Below are 21,606 nucleotides of genomic sequence, written 5' to 3'. Positions count from 1 at the left end.
CCCCCCAAAAAAATTAAAACATACTTCAAATCGCTTTAATTGGAGTGCGTATTTAATGTGGCGCTGCACTCTGATGTTGTAGGAGAAAACATTAAAAAGTCTATTTAATTAAGTAGTACGTGTTATTTATATTTATAAGTTGTGCATTTTGATGTGACGTCACATTTCTCAAACCCCCCCCCCCCTCGTCACACATCGTCACAAATGTCTGACACCCCCCCCCAGGTGCGTGACGTCATTTATGGACGGCCCCTTATGTGCATTGTGTTGAAATTCTGTGTAGGTTTCAGGGTTGTGCTGCATGGCTCTCCGTCCGATGTGTTCTCGGGGGGTGCCGCGCGTTGTCTGGGGTGACGGCTGACGTTTCGCTCCAAGTAACGGGAGCTTCTTCAGGAACTGACAACACGCTGTCCAACGTGAACACACCACGGAGTGCCGTTCCGTTTAAACGGTTATATTAAAAATGTATTTTTTGACCGTGTTCAATGAATGTGCCCTATTGCTATTGCACTAGACCCCGGATCACGTCTGCGGAGAGGAGTGGTTTGCCATTTATAACGTCTCCATGGCAACACTATGAGGTGGAGATTGGAGACGACACCTTCTGTGAAAGCGACTACTCTCCCGAAGGCACCTGTCACGTAGAACCACCGATATCTGCCACGTAACACGGCCGGCGTATGTTCACAACCAAATGCTCATTCATTACCCCACCCACCACAGGGGCTAGTGAATGGTGAGATGGTAGCCTGTGTGGTGAAGTGGTCAGCACGATGAGCTATGAACGCGGCAACCTGCGATGATGGATCATTGTGGCGGAGAGGCACGTGAATGGGTCCTCCCATCTCAACCGTCACCAAACCGCATTGCCCAAGCACGATGAAGTCGGGTCAAACAAGCCCTACGATTGATATGACGTGGGGGGAGGACTTCATCCAACATAAAATTGACAAAGAGTTTTAAAAAAAAAAAGTGTAATTATGACAAAAATAATTATCAGGACTAAATGAATAGCAGACCAACCTGCAAGAATGTAAAGACTATATTTCGGTGAAAGAGCGATACTTTTCACACGAGCTGTTACTAACGGTACATAATTGATAGCACATTAAAAAAATATCAAACGTACCTCGCATAACATTGAGTGTGTGCGCTGCACAGCCCCGCTTTGATATTCGTCGCAAACCGTTATGCAATTGTGTGGAGCGGTTTGCAATACATAATTTAACAGTGGTTATGTAAACGGCGTAGTAGAGAGAGGGAGGGACAGGGGGGGGATAACTTCAGTGAAATCCAACTCGCGTCGTGGATTTTCGAACGACTGCTCCATGAAGGCATCGAGTGACCAATCACCACATCCACACATGCTCGGCAAATCGATATGTGCGTGACCCAATAGTAATCTCTTCAATTCATCACCAATTTTTATTCAAGTGACGATGTGCGCCTCCTAGCAAGATTGTAAAGTGAACATTAAACATGCGTTGAAAATATATGTGCATATTTAAAACAAACATTACTGCAGTAAAATATCTACCCATAAACATAAAACATTTAATACGCTCGATAATTCAATTAAAGTTTCATTTATGTGGTCGTGATATGAAAGCACATGCAATCTTTCTGATAGCTACAGTGCTATACTGGAAAAAGCATTTTTTTATTTTATCGACCGCATACGTTCAACATTTCTGCGTGCGCACGTAAAAGAGCTTCTTCAAATAGAAGACAATTCGTACAGGACGTTCATGGGATCACAACAGTCTCATATTAGAGACAAAGTTACACGCCCCTCCATTGCCATGCAATATGTCACGTGGGCAACAGCACACACGCTTGTGTGCCTTACATTAACCGTTACCATAATCTCATGAACCCGAGGGTCACGTGCAAATCTGTGCACTCAAAATTATTTTACAACCAAAAGAGAGAGACAAGACCTTCGGGCGCCCACTGCCACCGAACGTTGATACAATATTTGGACAACCCGTACAATAAAAAAAAATCTGTGCAAGGATCGAAATCTGTGCAAGGATCGCACCCGCACGTGCAAAGTCCTCTCGGATCAGCACAGGTGTTTGCATTGAGCTGCGGAGATTTTCGCCCCAGAGGAGTCGAGCGGCACCAAATCTGTTTCCCCCTCCGCCACGTGCCAGCACCAGAAATAGCCTCCCTTGTGGCCTTGCTGGTACCACCGCAACGTGGCACACTGGGGCGCAACGCGTTGCTTAGACGAGACCCCGGTGGAGCCAGCTGTGCGTGTTGGTGTGTGGGTGCTGCCGTGCCCAGCCCAGGATGATGAGAGTGATGCTCATCAGACACACGGCGACACCGAACACAAGCAAACTCAGCGCCTGCGTGAGAGTGTGGGGGGGGGGGGGTGCAGAGAACGATCATAAAATATTTGGACAATTGGTACAAAGAATAAAAACTCAACACATTTGTCAATGACACTGCCCTGAAGAATTGTTCATCGGTTAAGTTTTGGGCAATGGTCCTTATTCATAGCAAGAGAGGCCAAAGCGATTGAGTGAATAATAGGTGAAGACTGCACTATACACCATGGGGTCTGAATATAAATTTAGTTTAATGCTTGTGCAAAGTGCATTTCTTAAAATGTATTTCGTTATTCCCCCGCACCTCCGATTCGTGCGGTTGGCTACGTATGGTGCGAAAGAAGATGAACAGACATGCATACAAGTTTCTTAAATCCCCTCCCACCTCCTTCAGAATGTCTGGCCAGCGTGAAAGCCTAGGCCAAAATACCCTTTCGATGGGCTCTCAAGAGCTTCTTCGAGTTGAAGCCCTTCCGCCAACAGTGGTGTGAGCGAGCATTGAAGAAGGCTGCACCTTCACATATGCACCAGTACACTGTGGCTGCCGGTATTTTAAGCCTCCCAAAAATATCGAGTTCATGACTCATCCCATCCATGACACTTCCTTGCAGGTTATTACAATGATTTACCCCGCCAGCAAGCAAAGAAATGTATTCTTTAAATTACAACTTAAATTGTGCACTTACTCCCATTTTCGGTGGGCTGAAGAGTGGCTCCCGGCTAACGATGATGTAGAACAGGGCCGGGAAGATGAAGAGTAAGCATGTGGAGGTGGTCGCACCTGCAAGCGACATCGGTGAAAGGAGGAAAATCACCAAGCATTCATTTGCCACTAATAAAAACACCTAAATGTCTAGAAAGTGAAATGAACATCAGCGCTTAGTACCTTTTCCCTATCACTACCTATTACCAAATAATCCAGAATGCTGCCATCACATCTCTGAAGCCAAGTCTGGTTGAGCCTGGATGGTGCTTAGGTGAATAATCGCCGTGCACGCTTGGTCGTCACACATGGTGATCAGCACGAGGGCGATGTGTGTGACTATATCATTGTACTGTACTTCTACGCCCCCACATCTACACTCCCCACCTTCACCAACCAGCGCAAATTACAGCCAAATAACCCTCACAACAGGCACATGCGTAGGGAGAATCTCATCCGGCAGTGGATTGAGATGAACACATACATGCATAGTGCCTCCCTAGTATGAGACCCTGCCAACGATGGCCTACAGGGTACCAATCTCAAACCAGGCACCACACAGTAACACCACTGTCCATGTTAATCACTCACCCGCTGGCAGCGTTTAAGATATTCAGCATGACGCTAATTTAAACGCAACTATTTTCACTTTTATGTTCCTACGTAAGGCCCACCGAGCGCTATACAGCTCTTTTTCCAGGGCAACCCGACCACAAATGATAGCTCAACGAAGTGGCTTATCACGTGGAAATTTCCAGCAGCCAAATACTCGATAGGCACGTTTCTAAATGCAGAGGGGAAAACCGCAAGACGCGACCACGGGGAAGAGAGAGAGAGAACACGCAAACTCCTGAACTCGTCCACTGGCTCACGAGTTCGCAAAGCTCGACATGAACACACAACAAGTGCTGATCAACTCCAACCCCCCTCCCCATCACGCGAAAGAAGAACAAGTATAACCCGTAAAAACAAAGTTTTTCACTCTAAATCCTTTATATGCGTGGCGGCTAGAGTCCTCTCGTCCTCTGGCTTGAGATGGCTGCCACCTATGGGCCAGATGATTGCATGGCAGCATTAAGCAATTGGTAATTAAATATAATATTTTTGTCCTAAACAGTGTAAAATTTTGGAAATTTTTTTTACGAACATTAATTGTCACGCACAACGAGTCTGTGTGCAAAATGTCAGCTCGATTGGATCACGGGAAGTGGGTTAAAAAACGACCGAAAGATTTGCACGGTCCTAAGCAAGCAAGCAAGTGAACTTAATATAAAGGATTTTTTAAAAAAATGACCTCACCAACAAAACCAAACACCTCCTTAATGTTTGGGACGAAGATGGCCAAAATCAAGACGAGCGTGATGAGCGCGAGGGTGGCCAGGGTGTGGTGCAGCCAAGAGAAGGGCCGACCGTCAGCCACAAGTTTGAGCACTGCCTTCCGAGCCTGCCGGCAAAGAGTCCCGAGGATACATTTGTGAGATGGATCCAGAAAACGTGCGCACACAGACACACACTCACTCGAGGGCATTTATAATAAATCATTCATTGTAAGCGCCGACGTACAATGCACCTGCAATATAACAAACAGCCTTTAAGTTCATGATAACCAGATTATAATAAGAAATAAGTAAAATTATGAACTACATGCAAGGATCTGTTTTTATCATAAATAAGAAATATCATTCATGCCCAGTCCCCTAAAAGGCTTTGTGAATCTGTGTTTCCCAGCAGCATTTTGTTTTTGAGTGGGGGGGGGGGGTTAACTTCTCTGAGAATCGTCAGGAGGCCAAACCCTACCATAGCTCTCTGCCTTGGAAAAAATAAAACTACTTTTTATTAACAAAGAGCTCTCATCTACACGCATAGTGCTTTTGTCAATCCACTGCTGGATGAGGGCCTCCCTATGCTATACAGGCCATGAAAGTTATTTGATCATACTTCACCACTCTGGTCAGTGCGGTGGGTGAAGGCGGGCAGCATAAATGTGGGAGCATAGAAGTGCAGTACAATGGCTTTTGCTCCACTGTCCTCTGCTGACCACCAAATGAATGAATGAAGCATAACGCTTCTTATAAAAAAAAGACGTTTCAAAGGGCTATCACCTTGTTATAAAGGATATGAATTAATTCATGAATCATGCCATGCGCGTCTTATAAAAGGGACGTATAGTCTCAAAAGGCTCTCACCTGGTTATAAATACAATGGAAATGAATTAATTTAATGAACCAAAATAAATGTCTCAAATAGCTCGTGGTTATGAAAGACGCAAATGAATAAATCAATCATATCAAGCGCCTTATAGAAGACTTTTCTCAAAGGCCTTTCACCTTGCTACAAATAAAAGAATACGAATTAAGAAATTTAAATTAATTAACAAAATAATGAATGATTCACGCCGTGCTCTCTCATGATCAGCAGGGTTGGCTACGTATGGTGCAAAAGAAGTTCAACACAGTGTCTCACCGGGAAGTGGATGAGGGGCACGGTGAGCAGCACAGACATGAGAATGCAGAGGCGCACGGACATCACCAGTGAGTCGTGCCGTGTCAGCAGTCCGTACATCTCCAGCAGCTCCGGGCTCACGCTGCCTGTAGGAAAAACGCTCATTTCACAAAGTGTCACCGATGCGGAAACAAGCCTTGGAAAGTCCTAATCACTGCCGGCGGTCGAGACATGCCAACAACGGTGGAAATTGCGAGAGCACAAATGGACTTGACCAGGTGCGCTCAGGATAATATTGTCGTCAGGGTAACATCGGTGAAAAGCGATACATTTGTATGTTGAACTTCTTTCGCACTGTACGTAGCCAACCGTCCTCATCGGAGGTGCGGGGGAAGGACAACAAACTAAACACAAAAAGCAGTTCTAAAGAAATGAGTTCAATCAAAATGTTACTGGTAGGAACCTCCTGGTTACACCAGCCCACAGGGGATTATTGTGTCCGTCCGTCCGTCGTGCATCCAAAAATGGGAGGGGTGGGGCTGGGTGGAGAGGGGAGGGTGAGGAGGGGCTGGGTGGGAGGGGTGGGGCTGGGTGGGGAGGGGCTGGTCACCCCGTGGTGCCCTTATAAAACTCGACGTTTAACCTACTCACGTCGGCTTGTGCCCGCCCTCACAGTCGGGCATATTTGCGGAATACAACACGCCGCCGTTGACCCTGGCCATTGACCGAGCAACCCAACGTTCCTACCAGCTCCCTCCGGAGGAATGTGTTTAAGTGCATAGCTCCAGTGGCTTCATATGTTTGAACCGGTCCTCGGTGTCCCTGTTTACCAACTCGCGCTGACCAGCGTGGTGAATGTAAAGTCAAACAAACGCCAAGACTGACACAGCATGGAGAGGCCTTCATTCATCAGCGGACTGACAAAGGGGTGTAAAATTACATTTTTGTATGATTAGTGCACAAATACATAGAGTAAGAGCGCTTTGATGCAATACTCACTGTAGAAAGTCAGGTATCCGAAGATGGCAGAAAGGTAGTAGATGATAAAAGCCAGGGAGATGCTCGTATTCGCCACTTTCTGCATCTTGCCTGTGCTAGGCCTGAAATTGCAGACAGCACAGACGACCAAACCACGTCATCCAAGAAAATAAATTGCTCAAGTTTTGCCGTCTTTATTTTTAAACGACAATCTTGTGTAGTCTAGACAAAGGATAAAAAAAATCCACTCAAGCAGCACCAAACATCCTTTGCTCACGACAAACTGTTAGAATCAGTCATGTGATTGCCACTTATTGTGCCATCTTCACTGCAAATCAATCACCACTAGACTTTGACGGGCACTAATTTGTTACTTTAGCCCCACAATGTACTTGTGTCCAAGTCTGTCATTGTTGTGTCTTCGATGTCAGGGCCACCCCGCTCACCTCTGCAGCTCGCAGTATATGGGCAGCACGGACGTGTGGCACAGGAAGGAGAATGCCATGGTAGGGATTGCGTATGCACTCTGCGAGGACACGTTCAGGTACATCGCGGTGAGCAAACACAAAAACGTTGAACGGCGAGACAATAATCCCAATGACTGTACATGTGCAGCACTTTCAACATTTGGCTATAATCACCATCATCATCATCAGCAGCATATGCTCAATCAATTTCTGGATGAATACCTCCCCCAAGCCGTCACCATCTCTCATGATCCAGCGATGCAACAATAGCACCTGCACACGGGCTGATGTCATTGCTACGTGGACATCCTACCAGAGGCATCCCATCCCGTGTCAGTGGCCCCATCATTAATCATGAATCATCGGCCATCATTCCTTCGAGCGACATAACCTGCGCAAATCGTATCCAATACAATTTTTCAGACCTTGGAATACGTTTAATAAAAGCATCAGGGGCAAGGGCTATTATTTAATACAGGCATACTTGCGATGCGTTAGTTATATTATTCTAATTAGCCCTTTTAAATGGCAGAATTGTACTCTGCAGTGCTCCATTGTATGCATAGATAGCCAGGAAGCAATAGAAAAAACTTTCACGTAAATACTTTGTACATGCTCAGCAAGTAGGAGGGCAAGGCAAGTGACTGTGAGAATTGACTCACTAAACCGAATGCTGCTCCTTTTGTACATGTACAGTCAATCCACTACTGGATGTGGGCCTCCCCAAGCCGCATGGGTCATGGAGGCTATGAGACCACACTTAACCACACTGGTTCGTGCGAGTTGGTGAAGTCATGCAACATAGATCTGGGAGCAAAGTATAGTACAGCAATAGATTAATTGCTCAACTGCAAACGACTCAAAGTGACATTAATGTGGCTTCCTGCACAAATTGAGTATGGGGACTGTGTTGATCTCCTCCTTGCAGTCCAGAGTGGTGGAAATTCCACATTCCTATGCTGGGGATGAGTACACCCATAGCACGACCACCGTTGGCTTCCCACAAATTGGAACTCATGTTATTCACTCTGGAGGGGTGAATGCCCTGACTGGAATGCTCACCCGAGCACTCAAATAACTTTGCACACCAAGCCGTGAATGAAAACAGAGCACAGATGCACGACGCTGCCATGTGTATTTTTTCGTAATTAATTTTGTGTCATTTTTTTTATTATTATTAGAATTCTATGGGGGGAAAAAAAAAACACCGACCTGGAGGGAAAGTGTGAAGAGCTTTGGTGAACAAGCATCAGATGAATTGCTGGAATTTGAATTATAAAGCTGCAGGGGAAAAAATACATATACAAAAGACACATGAACAACATTGCCTCCAATGGCATTTCAAAAGTTTAACTTGCAGGACATGATTTATAGAAAAAAAAATTCAACAAACTTAAACTCACCGTATAGTATCCCAGTGTGACATTGGTGGGAGGCAAAGGACAGGGCACTGAAAACTTCTTGATGATAACCTGCAGGCAAGTAGGTGGAGGGGGTATGATTGCTATCATATTAATTTCCATTAGAATTCACAATCACAACATTTTATCATAGCTCCAATTATCACGGGATGCTGCAGTGGTACAACAATTAGCACACTGGACTGGCAATCCAGGTTACCAGTTTGATTCGATCTCCCAGCTCAGCATGTTTAAACAGGATACATGGATATATGGAAAGGCCACAGTTTACATATGGTGGAATATACCCTGTACCATATGAATAACCCAAACGGCATTGGATACCCATAGTCATTTATACGCATTCGTTAATCCATCCCCCTACTTTGCACAAGAAGATCGCACACGTGTTGTCATCACATCTACGCCTCTATTTAAGGAACGAAGCAGGTGGACTTCTCCACAAATTTGGCTGTCGCCTGATGATGCCGGTTGTAATTACTGGCGAAACGTCGTACTCAGATTGTAAATGTTGTGGCTTGGCTCTCCAACACACCGGTGTGCTGTACTAGTAATAAATTGGCATGTTCTGTTTATGTGACAACCCTTACTAATTGGCTGTGTCGGGTGGTGGCGGGTTTAACGACACATTTATATATTAACGCGATCTAACCCAAAAACACCTGTGTTATGGTGTCTCTACAATTTTCTCTAGTGGAGGCCCTTCTGCCAACAATGGCCGTGAGCAAGCGATTTCAGGGCTGGACATTTGCCATTTTCATAAATGTATATCATCTCAACAAGCTGCAAGTAAGTACAGTCAAATGTAGCTTCAAGGAATTAACTACATGATAAGAGGTTTTCCCCTTTTTTCTGGCAACAAAACAGGTGATAGGATGTTAAAACACCAATCTGAAACCTTTTACAAGGAATCATGTTTGCATTAACCACAACACTTGTGGTCAGAATGCAAACAAAAAAACACACTGATAATATATGCATCGTCCTTGAAACTGATTGGGCCACACCAGAGACAGCTTTCTTTTGAGCCTCGTCTCAAACGGTGTGAGACCAGAGGACGCCAAAAGGTGTAACACACCGGTGTGCTGTACTAGTAATGAATCGTGAGAATATGGTAATGTTGGAAGTGGCCTTGGTGGCAATAACGGCTGTATCCCGGATTAGAAACTATTTATTTTCAACTACTTTTTATTTTACGAGGTCAGGCTCACCGAGCTACCAAAGCATAATGACGGAGTAGCAGACGAGGAATGAAACGCATCGGAGAGGCCGACAAATACGCAGCAAATAAAATCAGCTGGTGCACACACGTGCTAGGTTGGATGATTGCATCGTAGGATGGTGAAAGGTGGATTTGGGGGTGGCGGTGGCTTTCGGAGGCCTTCATCCACTCGTACATTTACGATGGCTAGGTGATGATGATGATAATGATCTCATCATAGTCGTAATGCGGCCGCATCTTGAGACCCTGTCCAATATCTAACACTAAACTTTTTTTTGTACTCTACCAGGTAAGGCCCACTGCGCTGTATAGCTCTTTTCCAGAAGCAACCTGGCCACAAATTACAGCTCATATCACGTGGAAATGTATAGCAGCCAAGTGCAGCAAACGCATGTTTCTAAATATGACCAACCCACCCCCCCCCCCCCAACTTTTACTTTAAAATACATTGGGGGAAAATGAATTCTTACAATCCAGAGAACATGGTAGTTCTCTTCACTATGCCATTAAAAGGTGAAATGTTGCTGTTTCTTTGAGGGACAAGGAATGCATGCCAATATGGAACTGCTGCTGAATCACATTAGCATCAGTCTGCAAAGGGCACTACACATTGATTCGTCATGCCCTTCCACACAAATAAAGTTTCTTCTTGGGTGGCTGAAGAAGAGCGTGCAGCGGATGGGGAGAGGGGATGGGAGGGGGGAACTGATGTGGAATGGGGAATATTCCTGTGCGATGTACCACAACGGTAAAGAACAGCATGAAGAACACAGAGAAGCAGCTGACGTAGCCGAGGAACCCTGCACACATCAGCAAAGATCAATACGACATCATGTAAAATAAGTAATATTTAAAACTACTTTTTTTTAAACACGCTTTAATGAAATGTACCGTACGAGTAAGGGCTGAACTGCACGACTCCAGGAAGTGGCCCCGAAGCTTGCCATAATTTAAGGGACCGTGGTGATTTACAGCCAACGTGAGTTGAGCGTGGACAATTAGACCCAAGCCGAAACATAACATATACAAATGAATGTTTAAAAATACTTTTTGTTATTTATTTTCATAGAATATAGTATTGTCATCAGTATGACATAAGTATACCAAGTTTGCAGTCGATACCACGTTGGGAAGTGGGTTAAAATTGAGTTACAAGATTTGAGGATACGACAACAACGACAACAACAGACAGAGCGAGTTAAATAAAAGCGTATAATAAAAAACACAACAGCACAGCCACAATAGCGACGGAGACAATAACATTTACTTAGCTTCATTCAATTCGAGTCCATCATACCCACTTAGTCAGATCAGTGACGATCGTTTATGGGCAGAGGTATTGGTGATTAAATCATCAGCTGTGCATGGCTCCTCCTAACAGACGACACTGTATCAGGCTTTGTCTGCTCATCACCAGAGACACGGTTCATGTCCCGAGGACATGGAGCAAGCGTGCTCGTAGCCGGTCCTGCCAGACTACTCAATCTGCAATTGACCTAGCACCATCAATACCAATATCAACAAATTACTGAAATTCACTAAATGTGGGCGCTGTAAATCAGTGCTGTTTTTCGCATTGCCTTAAGCACAGAAAAAAACACACAAACCAATTTTTGGCAGGAAGGCCAAGGGTAGCACCACCAGCAGAGCCAGCAGCAGCAGGAGGTAGGTCCCATGCATGTACCAAGCACTGCAAGCACCAAACACTTGCGTTACACAACAGCAAAATCAAATGCCAGTCGATGAGGGCACTAATCAAACAGTACTGCTTGGGTAAAATTCTAACAGAAAAAGTTAAACTTACTTTGCTGCTGGCTCGTAGTTCAAGAAGCCCCTGATAACCTTTGGCATCTCAGACTTGATGATGAAAAGATATGAAGACATTGCTGAAAATTGGAAGAAAAAAAACAGTATTAAACACATGAATCCTAAACATATTTCAGTTCATGTGCACATCATATTGCCTGAACAAAAGTGGCCTGAGGGAAAAAACACGTCTTTAAGGATGAAACTCATCTGAATGATGACTACTGTGGAGATCAATCAATACGATCAGCTCATGTGCTGGAGGGCGATGGGGTTGGGAGGCTTTCATCCAGCAGTGGATCGGCCATTTCTGTCGATGATGATGGTGATGATGATGATGATGATGTAAAATACTACACCCGCAAGCAAATGGGTATACCGCATGCAAAGCAGCCATCAACGTGTGATTAAATTAAAAAAACCTTAAAAAGAAGCATTCCCAACTCACCGCCTATATTCTGTAGGATAATAGCTCCAGCTGCCATGATCTGCAAAGGAAATTAATGGAGTAGTGATAAGTGCACTTTACAAGTGGCAGACATCTGGCCAATATCAGCTATTCACACCACCACTACACCAACATTATGGCAACACGGGGGGCAGCGTGGGGGGCAGCGTCATGTGGGGAGAAAACTCACCTTGCCTTTCCTGCCAAGGGCAAGTGTTCCCAGATCTTCGTAGGAATTGACACCTGCAAGTTACGTTTCATTAATGTCTTGTTTGATGCGAGTAGATAAGGTACAGCAGTATGAATGCACCTTCGATTAGCACGGTTGGCTAGGTATGGTGCGAAAGAAGTTCAACATACATATATTGATCAGTTTAACACGTAGGCTTTCGTGACCAATATAATTGGAGGTTTTTGGGTTAGATCGTGTAAATATAAATGAGCGATGATGTTCACACACATTAATACCTTTCATGAGAATCTCCTTTGTTATGGGCAGAGGTAATGTGTGCAGTCATTGACATGTGGGCTCAGACCGTAAACCTGCTACACTTGAGAATCCAGTTTAATCAAAAGTAGCTGCTTGGATTCGAACCGAGACCATCAACGGTGCCAGCTCTGCACTCTGACCACTGAGCCACCTGACCACCTGAATTGTCTTTTGTCTCCAGAGCGATGATGCTCACACACTGCACCAGGTGTAAATCTAAGGCCGAGTTGAGATACCACGTGTCTCTGAAGTTTCCCCACATTGCCAGGCATCAAACCCAGGTCATTGTGGTCGCAGTGCAGTCAGCAAATCACTGCACCATAGCAACTGAGGAGGACAAGGGTGGCTGAGCATTTTCCTGGCCACCACTACCACCTTGTGTACCATGCAGGCCTCTATACAGGGAATCCTTGACACACACACACACAAGTGTTGTGTAATCACACCTGATTGCTGACAAAGTTTGAGTAGCAGGTGAATGGAGTAAGCAGCCAGAGAGGCCACAAGCACAAGTAACAAGCTGTGAAAAAAAAACAAGAACAAAAAAACACACAAACTAGAAATCATGACAAGCACACAATTCAAGTTCCAATTCGAGACACGCATTAAGGGGATACATGGTGGGTTGAATAATATGGGCAGCAGAGGGAGGTGCGCCCAAAGGCATTGTTGTACTATACATCTATGCTGCCGCATTAATGCTGCCCACCTTTACCAACCCGCACTGATCAGTGCGGTGAAGTACGCCCCCCCCCGACAACCCGGACGGCGTGGTGAGGACAGCAGCAGAATGACAAAATGGCTGTACACACGTGCCAAATAAGCACAGAGCAGTCGGTTTGGTCAGTGAATTATTGTACGTATCATCTGCCTTGTCCTCCTACTTGCTGAGCATGTACAGTCAAAGTGAAAGCGTCTACATACGAGTTCCTTCTTTGCTTTGTTCATTGCTTCCTGGCTATCTCGGCATAAAATAGTGCACTGCAGAGCACAATGCTGCAGTTTAAAAGAGCTACAGTGATTAATAGAAAACCTAGCATGTCGCAAGCATGCCTGTATTAAATCATATCCTTTCTCTAATCCTTACAGTAATCCTAAAAAAAAACATTAATGCTATTACGCGCAACACGTTTTAAGCGCGAGTCCCAATTTTGGAATCAACGCTGGTAAAGGCTTTGACCCAGATTATTGCTCGGGATCGGGTTACAGCATTCACATTGACCCGAGGATGCAACTATATCTTTTAAAATGTGGATCAATGACTATGCTGACAAAGACAATACCCTTAAACACCTCAGCACCAATATCTGAATCCCCCTATATCACGAGTCTCGGCACTCGAAACAAAACATTGCAACGTGAAGAGTTCTCCAAAGAAAATATTTAAAAGCAAACGAAAAAATTACATTGGGCAGTATTAGAACCCAGATATGTGGGTTTTACGGTGAGAACCAGGCATGTTGCTGCAGTACCAAGTAGTAGCCTGTTACATTGATGAGGAATAGGGAAACATTTTGATTGGTAAATTTCGTCGGAAGTATCCAAAGGACGAGAATCAGGTTGGTTAGTTTGTTCAGGTTATGGGTAATATGAGGAGTCTTGTTGGCTAGCGTGGTTAGGTTTAGACATTGGACTAGTATTTGGTTGAATGGTGTGATTAGGATTGGGGTAGTGTGAGGCTCTGGATTACTGGTGTGGTCAAGTTTAGAATTAGTAGCTGGATGGTTCGTGTATTTCGGACTTGGGATAGGGCTAGCCTCTGGCTGGCTCTAGTGTGGTTGCACTTAAGGGTCTGGCTAGTTTCTGGTTAAACGGATTGCTCCTTTACGGGATCCTTTTATCCAGTATCAAGATGTTTGTTTGCATATTTTACCACAAGCATGTGAGGTTAATGCAGACCTGATGCTTTGTGATAGGTGTCGAATTGGTGTTGGAACATCTTAACGCCTGTATTATTGCCAGAAATGTTAAAGCCTATTGATTTTTTTGTTTGCTCCTTTGTTTTACTTTTTGTTCGCTTTTCACATTCGTATTCACAGTGCCACCTGCCAGCTCTTCTGGCCACACACAACATGACAAAGATCCCCCTTACAGCCTTAACAGACTATTTCGGGCAAGCGCTGTTAGCTAGTGCTGTTAGCGAGTACCTATGCAGTAGGTATAAAATAAAATAATATTTTATTGAAAAATATTTTATTTTATACCTACGTGACTTTACCGAAAGAACCAAAGAGTATGGATTCCTGCAGTCACGAAAGCTTCAAATAAATGTATACACAATTAAGCCACTTTGTTGAGCTATCATTTACGGCCAGGTCGCTTATGAAAAATAATACCTCGGTACGCTTTGCCTGGTAAGATAAAAAAAATCGGATTTGTTTAACGTTCCTATACTTTGCAGTCACATCGTGTTTTGTATTGTTTGTTGTTGTAACATTCTGACCCGCCCCTACTGGACATGTGAAAAAGAGCTTTATAGCTCGTCGGATTCTGGGTGTGTGACCAGTACCACGACCTCACGGAGACAAAGACACAGCAACGCACGCACACCTGAAGAGAACGATGCCCGTCTGTGCCATGGCGTAGGCGAGACCCAGGATCCCGCTGCCCATGATGGCGTGCGTGAGGTTAAAGACCGCCAGGCCAGACGACGAGCCCCTACATCGCCGGCCATCGGCGTTCCTGTGCTGGAAAAGCGGCAAATGAACAACGGCAAGGGGTCCAAAATAATTTCCTTAATCCTTTGTTTCGCGGTCGGCTCGCAAGCGATGTAACAGGAATACGATGCATCATGGAATGGTAATCGTATCGTGAGATTTTAAAATATATATCGTTATATCGCCATTATCGTTAGTTAATTTCCATCTCTCTTCAATGTGCAATTTGCAGGCAAAAATAATTGTTGCGACTTTACAAACTCAATATTTAAATGTGTAAATAGAAATTCATTAAAGTATTGCTTTGTAAACATATTTTCGTGGTTTGTAATAGAATGGACAACATGCTAATTATTAGACAAGACTCGTGGCAAGGCCGATGTTGGGTGAACTGCAGTTGAACAACGTTTTAACGTCATCTTTACTTGGACTGCAATAGAGCCAAGCACTGCAGGGGGATCAATAGAACCATGGGGGGCGAGAGTGACTAACATTACCAGTGGGTCAACTTTACCTGGGGGTCAACATTACCAGGGGTCAACAATACCAGTGGGTCATCGTTACCAGGGGGTCATCGTTACCAGGGGGTCATCGTTACCGGTGGTAATGGGTCAACTTTACCAGGTCAACATTACTAGTGGGTCATCATTACCAGAGGGTCAACATTGCCAGTGGTAATGGGTCAACTTTACCAGGGGGTCATCATTACCAGTGGGTCATCGTTACCAGGGGGTCATCGTTACCAGGGGGTCATCGTTACCAGGGGGTCATCGTTACCAGTGGGTCAACATTAACAGGGGGTCATCGTTACCAGGGGTCAACGTTACCAGGGGTCATCGTTACCAGGGGGCCATCATTACCAGTGGGTCAACTTTACCAGGGGTCAACATTACCAGGGGGTCATCATTACCAGGGGGTCATCATTACCAGGGGTCAACATTACCAGGGGGTCATCGTTACCAGGGGGTCATCATTACCAGGGGTCAACATTACCAGGGGGTCATCGTTACCAGGGGTCAACATTACCAGGGGGTCATCATTACCAGGGGTCAACATTACCAGGGGGTCATCATTACCAGTGGGTCATCGTTACCAGGGGGTCATCGTTACCAGGGGGTCATCGTTACCAGGGGGTCATCATTACCAGGGGTCATCATTACCAGGGGGTCATCATTACCAGGGGTTCATCGTTACCAGTGGGTTATCTTTACCAGGGGGTTATCGTTACCAGGAAGTCATCATTACCAGGGGGTCATCGTTACCAGTGGGTCATCGTTACCAGGGGGTCATCATTACCAGGGGTAATCATTACCAGGGGGTCATCATTACCAGGGTGTCATCATTACCAGTGTGTCATCGTTACCAGGGGGTCAACACTGATGACGTGAACCAGGGGTGATAGATCAGCCACTCAATCTTGAAGGCTTTAAACACCACCACGAGGGTCCGTGGGGTGGAATCATCGCACTTAGAGCTAACTTATGAAGGAGGTCGTGTGTGAGGAGGGGGTGGGGAGGTAAATATAATTCAGGGGGACCAAGGAGTTTCAGATCCCCTCTGAGCGATGTCTCACCTCGTCGCTCGCCCTCGTCAGCAGAGGCCGCTCCTCCTCCACCTCGTCGCCGGACGTGAGCGCGGTCCGTGATGTACACTTCGCGCCCGACCGCGACCCCATCGCTAGCGCTTCGGCGTCACTCCGACTCGAATAAACAATGAACAAGTCAAGGACAGAACGGGGAGTTTCAAACTCTTTCGCCGCGGCGCAAGGCGAATCCGCGAACCCGGAAGCGACGCGGGGGTTTTTAAACCCCCCACCGGGCGAGGGGGCGGGGGAACGGGGTTGAAAATCTCCACCAATCAGAGGCGGCGCTCGCGTCACGTGGGCCCGGTTTGTTTTCTAACCAAAATAAATGGCAAACTTCGCCGTATTCTTGGTTCTTTCGGTAAAGTCACGTAGAAGTGAAATAATAAAATAATATAAATATAAAATATAAAAATTCTCACGACGTTTCGACTGCAACACAAGCAATCATCATCAGGTGTGAAATCCACAGCAAGAACATTTTTCAAAAAAATTCAAATTTTCTTTCTGTGGATTTCACACCTGATGATGATTGCTTGTGTTGCAGTCGAAACGTCGTGAGCATTTTTTTGTTTTATATTATTATTTTATTATTTCCCTTCTACGTTACTTTACCGAAAGAACCAAGAATATGAATCCCTGCAGTCACGAAAGCTTTAAATCAAAATTTTTACTTCGCCGTGTTGCTGCTGCACATGGGAATGGAGTTTTCAGGTCCATACGGCGTACAGCGGTTTCAACACGGGCAAAAAAAACATTGTCTATTTGTGTTTCTATCCTTGTGATGGGACTTTGTAGGATGAACGTTGAGATGTATAAGGGGCACGGGGTGACCAATAAGATCTGAATTGGTCTGTAATAAGGTAGGCACTGATAAGGGGCTGTGTGGTGCCACAGCGACGGGGCCGCTCTGCCGAGCCAGAAAGCCGCCCGGCTTCCACCACCGCACTGCCCCCCATCACCCCCCCCCCCACATAAGCACGCACCCGCACCCACGTAGGGCCTCGTGGTCGGGTCACCTACCCTGAGTTTTCACCCGAGGGCCCCCTCGGGGGGTTACCCCACGGTTTCTCAGGGCCAGGGAATTGGACAGGACCCTTCCCAGGCCAAGTAACACTGCGGCGCCGTGGACGGATTTGAGATCGCACGACCACGGCGAGCTCAGAGAGCCCCGCAGTTAGAAACGCATACAAACACAAACACGGGTCAGCAGGGCAGATAGCTGGGATCAGGACCCGGGGCGACTGATTGGTCGAAAGGTCAAAGGCCGGCGGGATCGCAAAAGAGCGGAAAATCCTAGGCTCAGGATTGGTCGAGAGACCAAGGCGGTCGGGACGGGGGCGCCTAGCCTTTGATGTGAATAGTTTAAAAGAAAACGCAGGGGCAGTAGGGAACTCTCTTCTTCTGGAGTTTTGACACGGAGTCAGCGACGAGGGAGTCATCGGGCGAGCCGCTAGATTGTCTGCAGGACGATCTGAGCGCCACAAGGTCACCAAGAACTACAGACGGTATCGTATTACGCGCCTTACAACACCTCAGAGCGGAGAGTAGGATCCGTAGGAGAGGGTTAGTTCGGGGTAAGGACGAGTAGGAAAGCGGTTTAACAGAGAGCGCAGCATAGAATAGGGCTGCACGCCACCAGAGAGTGGGTTAGAAGCGCCTTGCTGGCCCGCACACACACACGGGTGGCTCGGTGGGTTAACAAGGGCTAATAAAATCTCGAGCGTAGTAACAAAACCGTGTTGTTGGGTGTTTTTGAACGTGGTATTAGCGTGCACTGCATTCGCGGGTGTGTGGTCGTTGTATGCGTAAAGGCCGTGGTCTCTGTACGATTGTGCGGGTACGGAGGTGTGTGTGTTAACGCCCGGGGAGAGCACTTTTGTGTGTTGGCGTGCCTACGCAGCCGTGTGAGAGGAGAATCGTCCTTGTACGATACTTGTGTTGACGTGCACGCGCGAGTGCGGGAGGGGACGAGTCGTCGTGTCGGCGTGCGCCCCGCTCGCGTGTGCGAAACCGCGGTGCGCAGTGAAGCTGTTAGCTTTGTGCGAGCTTGCGTGTGCTCGTTACTTGCGTAAAGTGCGGCGCGGTGGTGGGCCCCTGACCTCCAACCCCGCGGCTCGAGCGCGTAATCGGCTGCGCATTGTTGTACGGTTTGTCTCGCGCGCACGGCGGCGGCGGCTTGAGTCGTTGTGTCGGCGTGTGCCCCGCTTGCGTGTGCTTGTTACTTGCGTAAAGTGCGGCGCGGTGGTGGGCCCCTGACCCCCAACCCCGCGGCTCGAGCGCGTAATCGGCTGCGCATTGTTGTACGGTTTGTCTCGCGCGCACGGCGGCGGCGGCTTGAGTCGTTGTGTCGGCGTGTGCCCCGCTTGCGTGTGCTTGTTACTTGCGTAAAGTGCGGCGCGGTGGTGGGCCCCTGACCCCCAACCCCGCGGCTCGAGCGCGTAATCGGCTGCGCATTGTTGTACGGTTTGTCTCGCGCGCACGGCGGCGGCGGCTTGAGTCGTTGTGTCGGCGTGTGCCCCGCTTGCGTGTGCTCGTTACTTGCGTAAAGTGCGGCGCGGTGGTGGGCCCCTGACCCCCAACCCCGCGGCTCGAGCGCGTAATCGGCTGCGCATTGTTGTACGGTTTGTCTCGCGCGCACGGCGGCGGCAACTTGAGTCGTTGTGTCGGCGTGTGCCCCGCTTACGTGTGCTCGTTACTTGCGTAAGCTCTCGGCGTGCGTAATCGGCGTACCCCAGGTGCGCGATCGTAACGTGAGCGGCCAGCGCGGCGCAGAGCGGCGCAAGAGTGGGTATCGCGTGTGGAGCTGTGTGTGGGTGTGCGCGTACGTAATTAACCATGCCTGCTACGCGGACCCGCGGTGGAGGGGAATCCTCGGGCGACGGCTCCCACACCATGGGTGAGGAACCTAGCAGCGGTTCGCTTAGCAGCGGGAGGGCGATTGATGATGTTAGCCCGGCCGTTGGCATTATCGAGGGAGGGATCTCGGGGGCTAGCGACCCCCACAGCTGACAGGTATGTGAATACCAAGAGATGTACTATATATTTACACACATTGCGATTATACAATAATTATTAGAATTTGTGACAATTGTAATGTAATAGATGATCATGAGCGGGTGACGTCACTAAATATGGAGTACTCCCCCCCCCCCCTCACTAATAATCATGAGCAAGTGACGTCACTCCACATTGAACAGCCCCCCTCATTAATAATCATGAGCAGGTGACGTCCTCCAAATGGACCCCCCCCCCCCCCCCCATTATTATTACCGACTATAATGAGCCAAGAATGTCTGTGTGCAACGCTCGTGACGTCACTCCACATCGACCAGCCCCCCTCATTAACAATCATGAACAGGTGACGTCACTCCACATGGAGCATCCTCTCCCCTCATTAACAATCATGAACAGGTTACGTCCTCCACATCGAACAGCCTCCCTAATTAATCATCATTATAAGGTGACGTCCTCCAAATGGACACCCCCCCCCCCCTCATTCATAATAATTAGCGGCTGACTCCACATGGCAGAAACCCTCACGTCACGCGATCTCCGTAACGCTATTGAGACATCAAAGTAAAAAGGACGTCATGATGAACAAGGGACTATAACCTTAAAATGAATTAGGTCTGTGTCACCGCGCCCTTACAAATTGCACAAGCGTTTGCCGTGACGTAAATGGTGTCACTCGGTGACTAGGGTGTTCGTGCCAGCTACTGTTACAGTCGTGCAACTGTGCGTCTGGAACCTTATTCTTAGGTTTTTTCGGTAAAGTCACGTAGGTAAAAAATCTAAATTAATAAAAGTAAAATAAAAATACTTGATTACAGCCAGCGTGCTGTGACGGTTCCACCTGAAGATGGAAGCTTGTGTTGCCTCCGAAACGTCGTGATTTTTATTTTATTTTTATTTTACTTTTATTAATTTGGATTTTTTACCTACGTGACTTTACCGAAAAAAAACAAAAAATATGAATACTTGCAGTCACGAAAGCTTCAAATCTAGAATTAACGTCTGGAACCTCTCTCTAGTAAGTACGTCATGTCAGCCAGCCCTTGGAGGCATAGTCCTGGTGATGGCCTGAGAGAGAGCAAGGGTGCACGTGGTAGCCTGAGTGGGGCACGTGATGCTCGGTCGAGATCCTTCTGGAAAGGTCTCGAAGGGGGCGTGGCCGAAGGCGGAGCGAGGCCACGCTCATTAGCATAAAGGGGCAGTCCCGGTAGTGTTCTGGGCTCGTCTGTGGAATCAAGCCGGGGTCCCGCGTCTCGTCGTCTCCGGGTCTTCGTCTCGAGTTAACTTGCTACTCACATAGTTATCCATATCACCTACTATAGAACCCGAGTTACGTTCAGTGTTACCTGCTAGGGAAGTTGTTAAATAAAAGTGTTGCCTCCCAGTCCACAGTGTGTGCCGTGTTGAACAACACTACACATTAATGCAATGAATATCACGTCGCGGTCTGCTTTTCGCTTGCTAGTTTCAGATTTACTGCAATACACCTGTCCTTGAACAGGCAAAAGGCTAGTATATAATAGGTGATGTTTCGGCCAATGGACCTTCTGCATCGCGCATACATTCTTCAGAGTATATATATTCTGTATGATCTGAAGAAGGGTCATTGCCCGGAACGTCACCTAGCAACAGATAATTAGCGTTGTTGCAGAGAATATAAGAAACAAAAAAAGAAAATTTGCCTCTTTGCCATATTTGTTTCTCCACATAAATATCTTTAAATCACACATCCCATTAGCTACCACCTTCTAGGAGGGCATCTTATCAACAGAAATTGTTCAATACAAGTGTAGTGGCTCTCGCATAATGTCCGTGATGCAGTAATTTTTAGTCTGTTGATGGTCGGCGATGCGGCAATCGACTCATCTCGACGAACTGTACACGATGCACCACTACGGTGCGTACGAGCGTTCAGGGTTTCAGCACAATCATCCTCGCTGCGTTTCGCAATAGCGGAGTAGCACTGATTTCGGATTGAATGGTACCCCATTCGCGGAGTTGAGTACACCCCTGCAAAAAATAGTGTGCCAGAAATAGAA

The 21,606-nt window shown here is 46.8% G+C and overlaps 1 protein-coding gene across 2 annotated transcripts; it reads right to left on the bottom strand.

The window, feature by feature from the left end:
* Window positions 1–1,399: 1,399 nt before the first annotated feature.
* On the bottom strand, window positions 1,400–16,764 carry SLC38A6 (solute carrier family 38 member 6). Of its 2 annotated transcripts, none has more exons than XM_078610178.1 (16): window positions 16,544–16,764; window positions 14,864–15,000; window positions 12,760–12,833; window positions 12,014–12,066; window positions 11,824–11,863; window positions 11,374–11,455; window positions 11,177–11,259; window positions 10,311–10,369; window positions 8,330–8,398; window positions 8,139–8,207; window positions 6,906–6,985; window positions 6,481–6,581; window positions 5,503–5,627; window positions 4,339–4,483; window positions 3,023–3,117; window positions 1,400–2,354 (listed from the first exon to the last, which is right to left on the bottom strand). In XM_078610178.1, the coding sequence occupies exons 1-16, from the start codon at window positions 16,643–16,645 to the stop codon at window positions 2,229–2,231; spliced, it is 1,440 nt and encodes a 479-aa protein (XP_078466304.1). In that variant the 5' UTR covers window positions 16,646–16,764; the 3' UTR covers window positions 1,400–2,228. The 2 variants fall into 2 exon arrangements, with proteins under 2 accessions (XP_078466304.1, XP_078466303.1); XM_078610177.1 differs by having other exon boundaries at window positions 14,864–14,995; window positions 16,544–16,747.
* Window positions 16,765–21,606: the final 4,842 nt, after the last annotated feature.

This window comes from Lampetra planeri, chromosome 33, assembly GCF_965212315.1.
Source record: "Lampetra planeri chromosome 33, kcLamPlan1.2.h2, whole genome shotgun sequence".
Classification (NCBI taxonomy): Eukaryota; Metazoa; Chordata; class Hyperoartia; order Petromyzontiformes; family Petromyzontidae; genus Lampetra; species Lampetra planeri.
Note: the sequence above shows the minus strand (reverse complement) of the source record. Positions and strands in the feature narration are given on the sequence as shown.

Excerpts from the sequence above, each read along its gene's own strand:
- SLC38A6 (XM_078610178.1), bottom strand. The coding sequence starts at position 16,645 with ATGGGGTCGCGGTCGGGCGCGAAGTGTACATCACGGACCGCGCTCACG. Across the intron at positions 6,986-8,138 it reads TCTTCACACTTTCCCTCCAG|AGTGCATACGCAATCCCTAC; the intron begins GTCGGTGTTTTT and ends GTGTCCTCGCAG. Across the intron at positions 4,484-5,502 it reads TGCCCCTCATCCACTTCCCG|GCTCGGAAGGCAGTGCTCAA; the intron begins GTGAGACACTGT and ends CTTTGCCGGCAG.